Here is a 17,996-nt window from a genome sequence, read left to right as displayed (position 1 = left end):
TTAGGATTCACTCTTGGTGTTACATGTTCTGTGGGTTTGGTCAAATGAATAAGGATATGTATCATTGTTATAGTACCATACAGAGTATTTTCACTGCTCTAAAAATCCTCTGTGTTCTACCTATTCATCGGCCGCCCTTCCCCAGACCCCTGGAAAACACTGATCTTTTTACTGTTTCCATAGTTTTACCTTTTCCACAATGTTATGTAATTGGAATCAGACAGTATGTAGCCTCTTCAGATTGGTTTCTTTCACTTAATAATATGCGTTTAAGGTTCCTCCATGTCTTTTCATGGCTTGATAGCCCATTTCTTTTCAGTGATGAATAACATTCTGTCGTCCAGATGTACCTCAGTTTATTTATCCATTCACCTACTGAAGGACATCTTGGTTGCTTCCAAGTTTTGACAGTTATGAGTAAAGCCGCTCTAAACATCAGTATGCAGGTTTTTCTGTGGACATAAGTTTTCAACTTCTCTGAGTATATACCAAGGAGTGACATGCAATTGCTGGATTGTATGGTAGGAGTATGTTTAGTATTGTTAAGTAATTGCCAAAACTGTCTCCCAAAGTGATTACACAGTTCTGCATTCCCAGCAGCAATGAATGAGTTCCTGTTGCTAAATATCCTTGGCAGCATTTGGTGTTATCAGTGTTCCAGATTTTGACCATTTTAATAGGTGTATAATCATATTTCATTTTAATTTACATTTTCCTGATGACATATGATATGGAGCATCTTTTCATATGTTTATTTGCCATCGTTGTATCTTCTTTTAGTGAGATGTTTGTTTAGATTGTTGGCCCCCTTTTTTTTTTTTTTTTTTTTTTTTGCGGTACACGGGCCTCCCACCACTGCGGCCTCCCCCATTGCGGAGCACAGGCTCAGCGGCCATGGCTCACGGGCCCAGCCGCTCCGTGGCACGTGGGATCCTCCCGGACCGGGGCATGGATCCGTGTCCCCTGCATCAGCAGGCGGACTCTCAACCACTGCACCACCAGGGAAGCCCCGTTGGCCCATTTTTTAATCAGGTGGTTCATTTTCTTATTGTTGAGTTTTAAGTGTTCTTTGTATATTTGAATAACAGTCCTTTACCAGATGTGCCTTCTGCACGTATTTTTTTCAGTCAATGACTTATCTTCTCATATTCTTGACATTGTCTTCTGCAGAGAAGTATTTAATTTTAATGAAGTCCGGATTATCAGTTATTTTTTCATGGGTCATGGCTTTGGTGTTGTATTTGAAAAGTCTTCATCATTCCTAAGGTCATTAGGTTTTCTTCTGTGGTGTCTTCTGGGAGTTTTATAGTTTTGTGTTTTAAATTTAAGTCTATGATTCACGTTGAATTATTTTTGTGAAAGGTATAGGACTGTGTAGAATTTTTTTTGGGCATGTGAATGTCCAGTTGGTCCAGCACCATTTGTTAATAAGTGTTTTGGTTTTTTTTTTTTTTTTTTTTTTTGCCGTACGCGGGCCTCTCACTGCTATGGCCTCTCCCGCTGCGGAGCACAGGCTCCGGACACGCAGGCCCAGCGGCCATAAATCACAGGCCCAGCCGCTCCGCGCCATGTGGGATCCTCCCGGACCGGGGCACAAATCCATGTCCCCTGCATTGGCAGGCGGACTCTTCAACCAGGGAAGCCCTTAGAAGTGTTTTTTTATATGTATATATAATTATATCTAAATATATAATATATACTTAATCTAAATATGTACTATAATATATAATATAATAATTATTAATATATAAAAGAAATGTAGAATTCTTTCAGTTTGATGAAACATGAATATCACTGAAGGTTAGATTCAATTGGGATATTTAAAAATTTTTTAATTTAGCCATCATGTATTAAGTACTTCTAATTTTCAAAGGAACGCAATAAAAATAAGATGTACAACGATAAAAGGGTCGAATACTTACAATTCAATGTATCAGCTAAGAAGTTTTACAGCAAATTTTTAATAAGAGTTAAGCAGAACAATTAAGGGGTAAAAGATGAGCATGAGTTGGGTAGGGAGGTCTGCCAGAGGCCTGCAGCTTCAAGATTCTAAACCTAATGTTGAGACCTTGGTGTTGAGGGACAATTGAAATATTCTGGAGAATGTTACACTAGGCATCATGGTATACAAGGGCTTTTGGTGTCAAATGATCTGGCTTTGAGTCCTGGCTCTACCATTCATCAGATTTGACCTCTCAGTGTCCTCATCTAAAAGAGACAAAGTCACACTACTTTGTCCTTCCTCCCCACCTCTTTCCTTTGCTCCCCACCACCCTGATTCTCTTCCTCTGCCTTGAATATATACTGAGCACCCACTGTGTTTCAGGGATGGTTTTAGCTTTTAGGGGATGTAAATGAAAAATTACAGTATGGTAGGTGTTATAATGGTGAAGTATGCCATATATAATTAAAAAGAAGTACCTATATTTGCTCAAGAATGTCATGAAAGAGTTTGAAGATGAGATCGTGTTTAAACGGAAACTCAGTAATGTGCAGACATTTGCCAAGTGGGTGTCAGGGGTAAGGGTAAGTTGGATCAAATGAAAGCATTCAGACAGTGCCTGTGATTTTTTTCCCACTATGGTTTATTATAGGATATTGAATATAGTTCCCTGTGCTGTACAGTAGGACCTTGTTGTTTATCTATTTTATATATAGCAATTTGTATCTGCTAATCCCAAACTCCTAACTTATCCCTCCCTGAACCCCTTTTCCCTTTGGTAACCGTCAGTTTGTTTTCTATGTCTGTGAGTCTGTTTCTGTTTCATAGATAGGTTCATTTGTGTCATATTTTAGATTGCACATATAAGTGATATATGGTATTTATCTTTGTCTGACATACTTCACTTAGTATGATAATCTCTTAATCTCTAGGTCCATCCATGTTGCTGCAAATGGCATTATTTCATTCTTTTTTATGGTTGAGCAGTATTCCATATATATACCACATCTTATTTATCCATTCATTTAGGTTGCTTCCATGTCTTGGCTATTATAAATAGTGCTGCTATGAACATAGCAGGTGCATGTATCTTTTCGAATTAAAGTTTTCTCCAGATATACACCCAAGAGTGGGATTGCTGGGTCATATGGCAACTCTATTTTTAGTTTTTTTTTTTTTTTTTTGGGTACGCAGGCCTCGCACTGTTGTGGCTCTCACGGCTCCGGACGTGCAGGCTCAGCGGCCATGGCTCATGGGCCCAGCCCGCTCCGCAACATGTGGGATCTTCCCGGACCGGGGCACGAATTTACATTCCCACCAACAGTGTAGGAGGGTCCCCTTTTCTTCACACCCTCTCCAGTGTTTATTATTTGTAGACTTTTTAATGATGGCCATTCTGACTGCTGCGAGGTGATACCTCATTGTAGTTTTGATATGCACTTCTCTAATAATTAGTAATGTTGAGTATCTTTTCATGTGCCTATTGGCCATCTGTATATCTTCTTTGGAGAAACGTCTCTTTAGGTCTTCTGCCCATTTTTTGATTGGGTTGTTTGTTTTTTTGTTATAGAGTTGTATGAGCTATTCGTATATTTTGGAAATTTAAGCCCTTGTTGGTTGCATTGTTTGCAAATATTTTTTCCCAGTCTGTAGATTGTCTTTTCATTTTGTTTATGGTTTCCTTTGCTGTGCAAAAGCTAATAAGTTTGATTAGATCCCATTTATTTTTGCTTTTATTTTTATTGCCTTGGGAGACTGACCTAAGAAAACATTGGTATGATTTATGTCAGAGAATGTTTTGCCCACGTCCTCTTCTAGGAGTTTTATGGTGTCGTGTCTTATATTTAAGCCTTTAAGCCATTTTGAGTTTATTTTTGTGTATGGTGTGAGGGTGCGTTCTAACTTCATTGATTTATGTTGGCTGTCCAGCTCTCCCAACACCAGTTGCTGAAGAGACTGTCTTTTCTCCATTGTATATTCTTGCCTCCTTTGTCGAAGATTAATTGACCATAGGTATGTGGGTTTATTTCTGGGTTCTCTATTCTGTTCCATTGATCCATATGTCTGTTTCTGTGTCGGTACCATGCTGTTTTACTGTAGTGCAGACAGTGCCTGTTTTTAATAGGTTCTTGAACCTGTTTGTTTTCTCTTACCTCTCTCCCATAGGCAGACCTGGATACTTACAAAAATAGTATAAACCATTTATTGAGCTGCTATTCAGTCTGCTAAGCACTGTTCGAGGCATTTTATATTAATTATTTAGAATCTAGCAATAACTGTAGTAGACATTTTTTATTCCTTGAAGATATTATTATCCCCAGTCGATAGATAAGGAAACTGGAGCACAGGGTTTTTTAACATGTCTCTGGTCATGCAGTTTGAGGTTGTAAGTAGTAGGATTAGGATTCAAACCAGTATTGAAATCCAACTTTAATCCCTGCCTGCTTTCCATTATGTCACTTTAAATACCATTCCAGCAGTTTTGCCAGTTTTAGTGTACCCTTCTCAGTTTTGAAGTACAGGCCAGATGAAGGGACTTAGTTAGGATTTACTTCAATATCAAGAAAAGTATAAAAATCTCATTATTTTTAATCCTATTTATGTGAAATTTAGTAATTTGACTGGGGCTAAACTGGATTTTATCTATTTACATAAAGCTCAGTAAACATTGACTTCTACCAGGCCACCATATTTCTTTTAGCTTCTGTTTTCTTAAGGGATTTGAGTTAAGTAAGGACTAAAATCTCGAGAACGCGTAAAGAGAAATTTTAGCATTGACTAAAAAATAGTTACTCGTTCATTTCGATCTCTGTCTGCATAGACAGAGTGAAGTCATAGAATTAAAAATACGTATTTTAAGAAAGGATAGAGACTTGTGTTCTATAACAGAAAGAAAAGAAGGAGACCCACCCAACTGTAAGCCATTTGTCTATCGTTGTGTAACACACTAGTTGTTGGAGCCAAGACTAAGTCCCAGACCTCCTAATACTTAGTCCAGTGATATTTTTGTTGTGTTCTTATACATACCTCAGGCTTAATGATTCCTGGGGTATCTTGATATGTAGATCAAAAGCATATAGTCCTTGGGGACTTCCCTGGTAGCGCATTGGTTAAGAATCCACCTGTCAATGCAGGGGACACGGGTTCGAGCCCTGGTCCAGGAAGATCCCACATGCTGTGGAGCAACTAAGCCTGTGTGCCACAATTACTGAGCCTGCGCTCTAGAGCCCACGAGCCACAACTACTGAGCCTGCGTGCCACAACTATTGAAGCCCGCATGCCTAGAGCCCATGCTCCGCAACAAGAGAAGCCACTGCAACGAGAAGCCTGCGCACTGCAACGCAGAGTAGCCCCTGCTCGCTACAACTAGAGAAAGCCTGTGTGCAGCAACGAAGACCCAACGCGGCCATAAATAAATAAATAAACAAACAAACAAGTTTATTTTTTAAAAAAAGCATATAGTCCTTAAGAGTCTTAACTGTTATTCATGCATATTATGTAATATGTTTGCTGCATATTGTGTACTAATTAATGCCCTTCACTCATTGTATATTTTTCCACTGACACCTTAGAAAAAAATACTCTTTTTCTCAGAAAAATATATTAAAATATTGAAAAGCAGAATATATTTGAATTTTCAGCTGTTTAGCCTCCTAATATTATCTGATATTCCAGAATTTTTTTTTCTAACATATCTGTATCACCCAGCTTTATTGGACTGAAATTCTTCTACAACTTAATTTTAATTATATTCTTATTATTCTGCCTAACAATGAAGTGAATCACTTAAGTCTATTGTTATCATTAGAGTAAGTCAACTATCAAGAAGGTATCAAACAAAAATAAACAAATGGGACCTAATGAAACTTAAAAACTTTTGCATAGCAAAGGAAACCATAAACAAGACAAAATGACAACCCTCAGAATGGGAGAAAATATTTGCAAACGAAGCAACTGACAAAGGATTAATCTCCAAAATATACAAGCAGCTCATGCAGCTCAGTAACAAAAAAAACAAACAACCCAATCCAAAAATGGGCAGAAGACCTAAAAAGACATTTCTCCAAAGAAGATATACAGATTGCCAACAAACACATTAAAGGATTCTCAACATCACTAACCATTAGAGAAATGCAAATCAAAACTACAATGAGGTATCACATCACACCAGTCAGAATGGCCATCATCAAAAAATCTAAAAACAATGTGTGGAGAAAAGGGAACCCTTTTGCACCATTGGTGGGAATGTAAATTGATACAGCCACTGTAGAGAACAATATGGAGGTCCCTTAAAAAACTGAAAATAGAACTACCATAGACCAAATACTGGGCATATACCCTGAGAATACCATAATTCAAAGAGAGACATGTACCACAGTGTTCATTGCAGCACTATTTACAATTGCCAGGACATGAAAGCAACCTAAGTGTCCATCGACAGATGAATGGATAAAGAAGATGTGGCACATGTATACAATGAAATATTACTCAGCCATAAAAAGAAACGAAATTGAGTTATTTGTAGTGAGGTGGATGGACCTAGAGACTGTCATACAGAATGAAGTAAGTCAGAAAGAGAAAAACAAATACCATATGCTAACACATATATATGGAATCTAAAAAAGGTAAAGGTTCTGAAGAACCTAGGGGTAGGATAGGAATAAAGACACAGACGTAGAGAATGGACTTGAGGACATGGGGAGGGGAAAGGGTAAGCTGGGACGAAGTGGGAGAGTGGCATGGACATATATACACTACCAAATGTAAAATAGATAGCTAGTGGGAAGCAGCTGCATAGCACAGGGTGATGAGCTTGGTGCTTTGTGACCACCTAGAGGGGTGGGATAGGGAGGGTGGGAGGGAGACGCAAGAGGGAAGGGATATGGGGATATATGTATATGTATAGCTGATTCACTTTGTTATAAAGCAGAAACTAACACACCATTGTAAAGCAATTATACTCCTATAAAGATGTTAAAAAAAATAAAAAGAGGTATCAATTGGCCTGTTCAAGGAGTGGTGGTTAAAAAAAATGCCAGATTTTGATTTTTAGTGTTGTTGTCTTCCAGCCGACAGTGTTAGATAATCATTTCTGTGATGAAGCACTTGCAGCAGTCTTGCAAAGACGTTTGTACAACATCACTATCCATTTACCAATAAATTTTTCCATGGGGCAAGTAATAATTTATAGCAGGTGATATGTATGGCTCAGAATGTATTTTGCAAAACCAGTTCCTCCTTTCATTTTTAGTTTATTTGTAACCATCTCTTGCTAAGACTATGACAGTTACCTTGTAACAGGCATCCCCTGTAACAGACATACAATCCTCATGTCTCCACACATCCATGGTATTGCCAAAAAGGTGATATGTTTTTAAAACACAGATTTGATCTTGCAACTTATGAAAGCAAAACGTATCAGTAGGTGTTTATTTTATACAGAATAAAATGCTTAGGATATCAATAAATAATTTCCATTTTCTGGCTCTAACTTGCATTTTCCAGCCTCATTTATGGTCACCCTCTTCACACTAATATACTTAAAGTAAGCTTCTTCCCTTCCCCAGATATCTGCTAAGTATCCTGCTGTACAAGCATAAGGTTAAGCCATTAGCTCAGTTTGGATTACTGTTTTCACTCTCCATTGAAATCTCACTCTCTCTTCATGCAAGGAGAAATGTACCTCGTGTGTAAAAGCTTCCATAATACGTATTCCATAAAATATGCTTCACCCAGTATAGGCCTCTCCTTGGCATTCCCTTTAGCTCTGGGAAATTTTCTCATACTATTCATTTAATAATAATAATTTAATAATTTATCTCCTCCATCTTCTGTATTTTCTTTCCCAGGACCTCTAATCCAAGGTTTGGGTATATTTCATTTGAGCGGGTCCGTTTATCCTATGTGCCGAGAGATTTTCTAAACTTTTATTTCCAACTCAATTTTTTTTTTAATTGTCTGAGAGTATTGTTAAAATTCTCTGATTGTTTTTGTTCTTGTTTTATTGATATTGTCTCAAATATCTGTAGAGATATTAATTAGGTGGTGGATAAAATTTCTTTTGTTCCCTCATTTATCTTGGCTTTTCTTCATTATGCTGCGTGTTTTGTGATTCTTGGTTGACCCTTCAGGTATATGAATGAGGGGTAAGAATGAGGGATAGGACTGATTTAAGGTTGAGTGGGTAGGGAGACAGCTCTTGCACCTGTGGCTTCCTAATTGTCGGAATGAATAGAGGTTTGTGTGTAGGATCCAGTTTTTCACAAGTTGTCTAGATACTTCCTTCAGTCTCTTAAGAGAAGGGCCTCACATTATTTGCATTGGGGTATTGTTTGCCTGTTTTCACATGTGTAGGTGGGAATAGGGGTGGGAAAATGAAACGGGCATCTAGTCCATATACAAACTTTCCATTAATCCTTCTGTTTTCGTTGTACATGTAGTGTCTCAGCACAGTCTCTCTGTGTTCTGTTAGGAATGCTGGTTCCTACTTCTGCAGCTCCTTTTATTAGTTTTCCTAGGGTATGGCTCCTTCAGCTCAGTTGACCAGTCATCAGTCTTTCTAACTTCCAGAAATTTCTTGAAGTTTGCTTTGTCTTGATGGCACCCGCCTTATTCTCTTCCTTATTGTGAATTTATTTCTTTTTATTATTTTATTGTAGTTTTGATGCCTTTTAAAGAGGAACATGAGACATGTTTATTCAGCCTGCCATCTTAAATTGGAAGTCAGCTTATGTTTCCTAGAGAAGAAAATATACTCTTACTTCTAAGGAGAATCAAGTATAAAACTGTATCAACACTTTATTGCTTTCCTAATCGAGTTGGAGAGAAAAAACATGTGCCAAAAGAGATAAGTAATCTCATTACTAATTGGAACCTTGGGTAGAATACTTGGCAAATAAAGTTTAGTATTTGGACCACTGTTGTTTGACTCCATGTTCCTGTCATTCTTTGAAAATGATTGGGAGGTGGGACTTCCCTGACAGTCCAGTGGTTAAGACTCTAAGTTCCCACTGCAGGGAGTGCAGGTTCGATCCCTGGACGGGGAACTAAGACCCCATATGCTGCGTGGTGCAGCCAAAATAAATAAATAAAATGAGGGAGGATTTATGAGAACAAGGTTCTCCTCTTTAAGAAAATGATTGGGAGGGGGGGCTTCCCTGGTGGCGCAGTGGTTGAGAGTCCGCCTGCCGATGCAGGGGACACGGGTTCGTGCCCTGGTCCGGGAGGATCCCACATGCCGCGGAGCGGCTGGGCCCGTGAGCCATGGCCACTGGGCCTGCGCGTCCGGAGCCTGTGCTCCGCAACGGGAGAGGCCACAGCAGTGAGAGGCCCGTGTTCCGCAAAAAAAAAAAAAAATGATTGGGAGGAGGAAAAGGAGTATAGCAAGGAAATTGAGAGTCAGTGTTTTTATAATTCTGAAATAAATTTTTTCCAAAATGAATTTTAAATTTTGGAATAAAGGGAAGTGGGAGAAAGAGGAACCTTATTTGGTTGGAGGAAGAGGAACACAAATTAAAGGTGTTAGATGAGTTAATATGTGCACATTCAAAATTGGCCTGTTCCCTTTGTAAGTGCCTGATACCTTTGCAGGCATGTCAGCAGCTTCTAAATGCTTCTACAATCATTTGGTCATTTCTTTGTTCATTTATTCATTCAGTAATTGCGATTCTTTCCTGTAGAAGATAAACGTCTATTTTGTCCAAACAAATGTTGCAGATGACAGTGTAAGCCCAAACACCAAATGGCTCGCCTTATGAAAGTCTTACATGTAGATTGAGCAAAAATCTACATAAATCTGCATTCTTGGTTCTCATAGGCAAGAGCATCATGAATTGTGAGGCATAGCAATGAGAGTGATTAGAGAATATTGGAAGAAGGAAGAACAAGAAAAATAGATCCATATTAACTTCTGAATGGAGTCAGAGAATAACGTTATTACCACAAACCATTATAATCCTATCAGCATTTTATTCCAAAGGTATCATGCACAGTGTCACCTTGACACTAAAAGTAGAAGTTATTTTATGTAGCAGAAGTAGGAGCTGGGAAATTTGACTTGGCATGAGCTTAACCCCTTAGAGTTCAGTCCACCTTTTTTTTTCAAGTGGGAGTTGGACTAAATAATGATTAATGATCTTACTGATGCTAAATCTATGATTCTTTTAAGTACTTATTGAATGATAGTTGTTTGCAGGCATTAGGCTAAGTCCTTTGGGAAATACTAAGATATATATCACAGTCCCTGACCTTCAGGAGAAGAAAAATCCACAAGAGCAAATAAAAGTAAGGCATACACAGATATCTGCATTACGCAGCAGTGTATTATAAAAACTATAAACAAGAATCAATTAAGTGAAAGAGGAGGGAATTTCCAACTTGGGCAATTGAGGATGATTGCAAAAAGGATCCTATGAATTATGCCTTGAATCTTGAGTAAGATTTTGATAGACAGCTATGACTAAGAGAGAAATGCATCCCCACCAGCCTAAGTTGGAGTACAGAGATGAGAAAACGTGAAATGTGCTTAGGGAAGTACAAGTCAGCCAGCTTTATTAGAGTAATGGGAAAGCAAGTGGAAAATATACCTAGAGGTAACATTATGAGTGGTCTTACCTACAATTTAACGGAAGTATTGTAGATTTTTGAGACAGGAGACCAACAGGCTAAGATTTATTCAGAGAAGATATGCAGGTGTGGAAGATGCTAAGGAGTAGGGAGGAGAGTTGATGCTGAAATAGCAATGAAGAAACTATTACACTCATCCAGGTAGGAAATAGTTAGGACCAGAAGTAGGGCAGTGGCAATCCAATGAAATGGTTGGGGCAGATGAAAGTAAGAATGCACCTGATTCAGTAAATGGTTGGGTAAAACTAAGGATTGGAACCAGTATGACTGGAAAAATGGAGGCACCTTTAATAAAAATTGCCAAGGCAAGGGGAGAAGTTGATTTTTGTGAAGAAATAAAATAAGCTAATTCCCCACCTTTAACAAATCTTTCCCACTTATGGAGCAGCAATTTTGGTGTAATAGCAAAGATAGAATATTCTCTGTGAATTCTTGTCCTTTTCTTGCAAAGCCATTATAGTTTCTTACGGATATTATTATTATTATTGTCAATTACTGTGAATCTAAATTGCCTTATGTACTCATTTGGGGAAGGAGGGGAGTATATGACAGAATGGGGGAAAAAGTATTCTTTCAGAATATCGTGAAGAATAGCCAGAGAGCAGGATTTTACTTTAGATTCAGAAATGCAGTTCACTTACAAATGATACCTATCAAAAATTGTAATAATGGAAAATGAAATCAAGTGTGCCAGTACACTAGGAACTATGAGGAAATAAGTGACAGAATTTTGATTATAGAAACAAAGCATGAACATATGATAGCTCTAATTAAAACTGCTATCCCTCCCTTCTCTTAATTGCAGTAGTTGACCCTATGCGCCACTTCATCTGATTTGATAATCTGCACTTTTTAGAGTAGGGAGTAAGAAAGGAAATGAAAGCAAAGGACTGTTTATAATTAGTGAGGAGAGAGCTTAGGAGAAAAAAATAGAAGATTTGGAAATATTATATAAAGTTTTGAAAACAATAATTAAAAAAAATTTTACAGCATGTAGGCAGTTGTGATTTTTTTTTTTTTCTCTAATTCCTACACAGCATCAGGGAGCAGAAAAGGTGCTGCCAAATTACACTTCCATGTGCAGGCTTTCTCAGTGTCAGACGACCTGCACTAGAAACTGGTTAAAACCCCTGTTTTCATGTGCCGTATTACTTTCATAATGAAGAGTCCCCTTTTGCATTGAAATTTGAAGTGTTGATTTTATCTTTTCCATGTAATTATTTGGTTATATGTAATTATTTACCTGCCTTTAGAGTCATGGACTTGGGAAGGGTGGAGATTTTTCTGGTCCAGCATTTCCTTAAGTATGTTAGTCATCTGTAGTTATAAAGAAAGGTCTCTGGGATCAATTAGGTCGGGAAATTCCTGAGTTAAACACAGTTAAACAAGATTTTTATTTCAGTGGAGGTTGGGGAGGGTATGAAATCTCAGAGACTTTAATATGCTAATATGATCCAACTAAGAAGAAACGAGGTGTAGCAATTCACAAACTTATTTGACCACCAGATCCTTTTTTCATGGAATCTTTTTCAGGACCATTGTTCCTCTGAACACATGAGGGGAAACTCAAATTCCTTAATTTTACGGATTAAACAGAAAAGAGAGAAATGACTCATTCAAAGTTGCATGCCTGTTTTCTTAAAGAACTGGACTTGAACCAGGGTCTCCTACCTACTATATTCAGATTTGCTTCCTTTTGACCCCAAATTCAGAAAAGTCTTAAAGAACTACATCGTACTCAAAATTAGATCTGTAAGATGTACACAAGGGGATTTGAAGAAATAAATAAAATTAGAATGATTTACTTATTTTAATATAGTTTGAATTGGCACATTGACTTTGATGAAGAGTTAGATTGAAAGAGCCAATTATTTGTAACCAAAGTTACACTTTTCCAATCAGGAAACTTTTTTTTTTTTTTTTTTGGTAAAAACTAAGTATCTTTCAAATTACAAGAAAGTTCAAACAACACAATAATGTGTGTATCCAGAAGCTTCCCCACTTTCCCAAAAAAGGACTAGAGAAAAATGACTGTTCATGGTTTGCTGTCGATTGTTCCAGACCCCATTGCTACATAAGTAAACATGTATCTTTTAAACACTTCTCTACATAGATGGTGTTATGGTAGACACACTGTTCTTTATCCTTACTTTTTTTACTCATCAGTATTACGTGTTTATCTTCCCCACATTAATACATATAGATCTTTTAATGGCTCAACAGTGTTACATTATATACCTCTACTATCATTTATTTCATCAGTTTCCCGTTGATGGACCTTAGGGTAGCTGTAATTTTTCTACCAGGCAGCAGTACCGTAGTGAATTTTGTTATAGGTTTTTGTGTGTGATGGGGGTGGAGGGACCTTTGTGTGAGTATGTCTATAGGAGAGTCCTTGAAGTGGAATTGCTGGGTCAAAAAATATACACATTAAAATTTTTGTAAGTATTGCCAAATTCCTTTAAAAATGGTATTAGTTTATTCTCCCACTGTCAGCATTACAACAGGAAACTTTTAAATGGTATGCCTTTCACTGAACTTTAAAAAAAAAGATTTTATACTTAGCAATGAATAACTGGGGATATCTTGCTGTGTTAATCTTAAAATCACAGAGATAATTTATAAAGCATTAATAATCATGATTTCTCTTTCTCTCTCCCTCCGTCCCCTGCTCTTCTCAGAGCAAATTATTCATGGAAGGATTTAGAAGCCTAAAAGAAGGAGAACCAGTGGAGTTCACATTTAAAAAATCTTCCAAAGGCCTTGAATCAATACGGGTAACAGGACCTGGTGGGAGCCCCTGCTTAGGAAGTGAAAGAAGACCCAAAGGGAAGACACTACAAAAAAGAAAACCAAAGGGAGACAGGTAATCATTTTACCTTGTTAGCCTGTGAGTTTATTGTATTTGGAAAAGATTTCTAAAATTTTAATTTATATTTTTATTATGTTATTAAATCTAGCCACAATAAAATAAAATGCAACCACTGAGTATTTGAATCGAATTTCTCAGAAATATAGGCTATCTTGCAACTTGAACTCTCTGCAGAATATACTTAACTGAGCCTTCAGTATTGCACACTAGACAGTCTCCCAACCATTATTTCCACCAGACTGTTCAGAGACCACAAATGGGAAGTTGAAGTTCCCAACAGACAGAGGTGCCCCTCTGTACATCTCAACACCTCACCTGTTTTTTCAAATGAAAATACGTTTATTATTTTGTCTGTTTGGAAAAGATAACTCACTACAGAAAATTCAAATATAAAAAAGTCACTGGAAATGTTAACTACAGGTGGGAATCATAATATGTATGCAGTATTTTTGAAACTTGCATTTTTTTTCACTTAGAAGTGTATGGTGGAACATTCCATGGTAGTCTTCAGCACCTGCATAAATTCCCACTGTGTGAATGTACCAAAATTTAAAACAAGGCTACGTTAAATTAATTGAATTGTTAAATTTAGGCTATTTCCAGTATTTTAAATTTATCAGTAACACCTTAGTAAGAATCCTTATATGTACATTTTTTAAAATTGTCTGATTATATCATAAGGGATAAATACCTAGTACTGAAAAAATCTGGATCAAAAACTATGCACTTTAAAAATTTTGATATCTATTTCCAAACTGCTCTTCAGAAATGGTTAGGGCCAGTGTATACAACCCCTTTAAAATTGAGACTGCTCATTGAATAATGTCATCTCTTAAATCTTTTCCAATTACATAGGTTAAGAAATGCAGCTTACTTTTTTTCTTTGCATCCTTTGACTAAGGTTAAATATATTTTTATATGTTAATTTTCATTTTTATTTTTTTCTTCTGTGAATTGCATGTTTCTTGTCCTGTGCTTATTTTCCACTGAGATGTTCATTTGCTATTGTTGATTTCTAACTTCTCTCTTTAGAAAAAAAATCTCAGTTTTCCTCTTTCCTATGCTGGGAAGAACTCAGTTCTTCCATATTATGTTTCTCTCCTGTGTGTCTCCATTACTTTTACACAGACTGCTTCACTTCTGGTCACCAAATTTGTGGAGGTTTTTCCCCACACCAAGCAATTCTCCACAATGCCAGCTGGGTGTCCTACAATTTAACTCAATTCTGGCACTGTCTACCTGGAGATAATGTCGGGTCCCATAGGTTAAGGGCTCAGTCCCACAAGGCTGTCCCACCACATTTCAGATGCCAGTTGCAAGTAACCCAGGTTACCCGCAACTTCTGTCTGAGTTGGCTACAAATCAGAGGTTTCCACGATCCTCTCCTCAGGTTTGTTTAATTTGCTAGAGCAGCTCTCAGAACTCAGGGAAATGCTTACATTTACCAGTTTATCAAGGTTATGATAACAGCAGATAAAGGATACAGATGACAGCCAGATAAACAGATACATAGAGTGAGGTCTTGAGGGTCCCGAGCATAGGAGCTTCTGTTCCCAGCAGGCTGGAGTGCTTCACCCTCCCAATGTGGATATGTTTGCCAACCTGGAAGCCCTCTGCATTTTGTACTTTGGGGATTTTACAGAGGCTTCATCACGTAGGCTTGATTTTCAACCCCTTTTCCTTCTCAAGAAAACTGGGAGTGGGGCTGAAAATTCCAAGCTTCTAATCATAGCTTGGTCTTTCCAGTGATCAGCCCTCACTCAGGAGCTATCCAGGAGCCCACCCAGTGTCACCTCATTAGAACAGAAGACTCTTCTATCACCCAGGAAATTACAAGGGTTTCAGGAGCCCTGTGTCAGGAACAGAGGTCAAAGACTGATATTAGAAAAAGAGGAGCTTCTAGTGTTCTTATCACTTAGGAAATTACAAGGGTTTTAGGAGCTCTGTGCCAGGAACCAGGGGCAAAGACCAGTTATCTCACATTCTCTTTGTATATTTATCATGGTAATCGTTTGTCCCAAATATATAGGAAGTATCTTTTTCAGCTTGTGAAATATATGCACATGCACACACACACACACACACACAATGGACTATTACTCAGCCATAAAAAAGAATGGAATCTTGCCATTTGTGGCAACATGGTTGGACCTTGATGGCATTACTCTAAGTAAAATACTATATACAAATGCTATACATCTGTAATATATTTTAAAACTTTAAACAGTTTCCACAAAGGTGTGAGGTAACATCTCATGGTGGTTTTGATTTGCATATCTCTGATGATTAGCAATGGTGAATCTGTATGTCTTCTTTGGAAAAATGTCTAGTCAGGTATTTTGCTCATTTTTAATGGGATTGTTTGGTTTGTTTTGATATTGAGTTCTATGAGCTATTTATATATTTTAGATATTGACACCTTCTCAATTGTATCATTTGCAAATATTTTCTCCCATTCAGTAGGTTGTCTTTTCATTTGTCAATGGTATCCTTTGTTGTGCAAAAGCTTTTAAGTTTAATTAGGTCCCATTTGTTTATTTTTGCTTTTGTTTCCTTTGCCGTAGGAGACAGATCCAAAAAAATATTGCTAGAGTTAATGTCAAGGGGTGTTTTCCCTGTGTTTTCTTCTAGGAGTTTTATGGCTTCTAGTCTTACATTTAGGTCTTTAATGCATTTTGAGTTTATTTTTGTATATGATGTGAGAAAATGTTCTAATTTCATTGTTTTACATGTTGTCCAGTTTTCCCAGCATCTCTTACTGAAGAGACTGTCTTGCCCCCATTGTGTATTTTTGCCTCCTTTGTCATAGATTAATGGACCGTGTGTGGGTTTATTTCTGGACTTTCTATCCTGTTCCATTGATCTAGGTGTCTGTTTTTGTGCCAGTACCATGCTCTTTTGATGGTAGGTTTGTAGTATAGTCTGAAGTCAGGGAGCATGATTCCTCTAGTTCAATTCTTCTTTCTCAAGATTGTTTTGGTTATTCAGGGTCTTTTGTGTTTCCATACAGATTTTAAAATTATTTGTTCTAGTTCTGTGAAAAATGCCATTGGCATTTTGATAGAGATTGCATTGAATCTGTAGATTGTCTTGGGTACTATGGTCATTTAACAATATTAATCCTTCCAATCCATGAACATGGTATATCTTTCTATCTGTTTGCGTCCTCTTCAGTTTCTTTCATCAGTGTCTTATAGTTTTCTGATTACAGATCTTTTACCTCCTTAGTTAGATTTATGCTTAGGTACTTTATTCTTTTTGATGTGATTGTAAATGGCCTCTGCCCATTTTTAAACTGGATTGCTTGTTTGCTTTTCGCTGGTATGAATCCTTTATATTCTTTGGATATTAACCCCTTATCAGGTAGATGATTTGCAAATATTTTCTCCCATTCTATAGGTTGCCTTTTTTGTTAATTGTTTCCTTTGCTGTGCAGAAGCTTTTTAGTTTGATATAGTTCCATTTGATTTTTGCTTTTGTTTTTGCTTTTGTTGCCTTTGCTTTTGGTGTCAAATAATTGCCAAGACCGTTGTCAAAGAGCTTAAGGCTTATATTTCCTACTAGGAGTTTTATATTTCAGGTCTTATGTTCAAGTTTTCAGTGTTTTGAATTGGTTTTCCTGTATGGTGTAAGGTAGTAGTGCAGTTTCAGTCCTTTGCACGTGGCTCTCCAGTTTTCCCAACACCATTTATTGAAGAGACTATCCTTTCTGCATTGTATATTTGTGGTTCCTTTGTTGTAAATTAATTGACCACATATGTGTGAGTTTATTTCTTAGCTCTCTGTTTTGTTCCATAATCTATGTTTCTGTTTTTATGCCAAATGCTTGAGTACTGCTTGAGTACTATTGCTTTGTAGTGCAGTTACAAAGTACAGTTAGAAATCAGGGAGTGTGACACCTCCAGATTTTTGTACTTTCTCAAGATTATTTTGGCTATTCTGGGTCTTTTGTGGTTACATACAAATTTTAGGGTTGTTTGTACTATTTCTGTGCAAAAGTCCATTGTAACTTTAGTAAGGATTGCATTGAATCTGTAGATCACTTTAGGTGATATGGACTTTTTAATAGTATTAATTCTTCTAATCCATGAGCACAGAAATCTTTCCATTTATTTGTGTTTTATTCAATTTTTAAAAAAATTATTCATTTTCTTTCATCAGTGTCATGTAATTTTTAGTGTATAGATATTTCACCTCTTTGGTTACATTTATTCCTAGGGATTTTCATTCTTTTTCATGCAATTGTAAATGGGGTTGTTTTCTTAATTTTCTTTTTTGATAGCTAGTTGTTAGTATATAAAAATTAACTGATTTTTGTATATTGAGTTTTTATCCTGTAAATTTATTTAATTCATTTTTTAGTTCTAACTGTTTTGGTGTAGTCTTTGGAGGTTTCTATGTTCAATACCATGTTATCTGCAAGTAGAGACAATTTTATTTTTTCTTTCCAATTTGGAATGCTTTTCTTTCTTTTTCTTATGTAACTGCTCTGTCTAGGACTTCTGGTACTATGTGAATCAAGTGTCAAGAATGGGTGTTTTTGTGTTGTTTCTGATC

At 37.0% G+C, this 17,996-nt stretch overlaps 1 protein-coding gene across 4 annotated transcripts in view; it reads left to right on the top strand.

The window, feature by feature from the left end:
• Positions 1-17,996, top strand: part of LIN28B (lin-28 homolog B) — a 123,305-nt gene that overhangs the window by 59,792 nt on the left and 45,517 nt on the right. For all 4 annotated transcript variants that reach the window (XM_065888709.1, XM_065888707.1, XM_065888708.1 and 1 more), the window contains exon 3: positions 13,249-13,433. In XM_065888709.1, coding sequence (XP_065744781.1) covers positions 13,249-13,433 — 185 coding nt within the window. The remainder of the gene's footprint in view (positions 1-13,248; positions 13,434-17,996) is intronic.

This window comes from Phocoena phocoena, chromosome 12 (assembly GCF_963924675.1).
Source record: "Phocoena phocoena chromosome 12, mPhoPho1.1, whole genome shotgun sequence".
NCBI lineage: Eukaryota > Metazoa > Chordata > Mammalia > Artiodactyla > Phocoenidae > Phocoena > Phocoena phocoena.
This window is presented reverse-complemented; position numbering and strand designations above follow the sequence as displayed.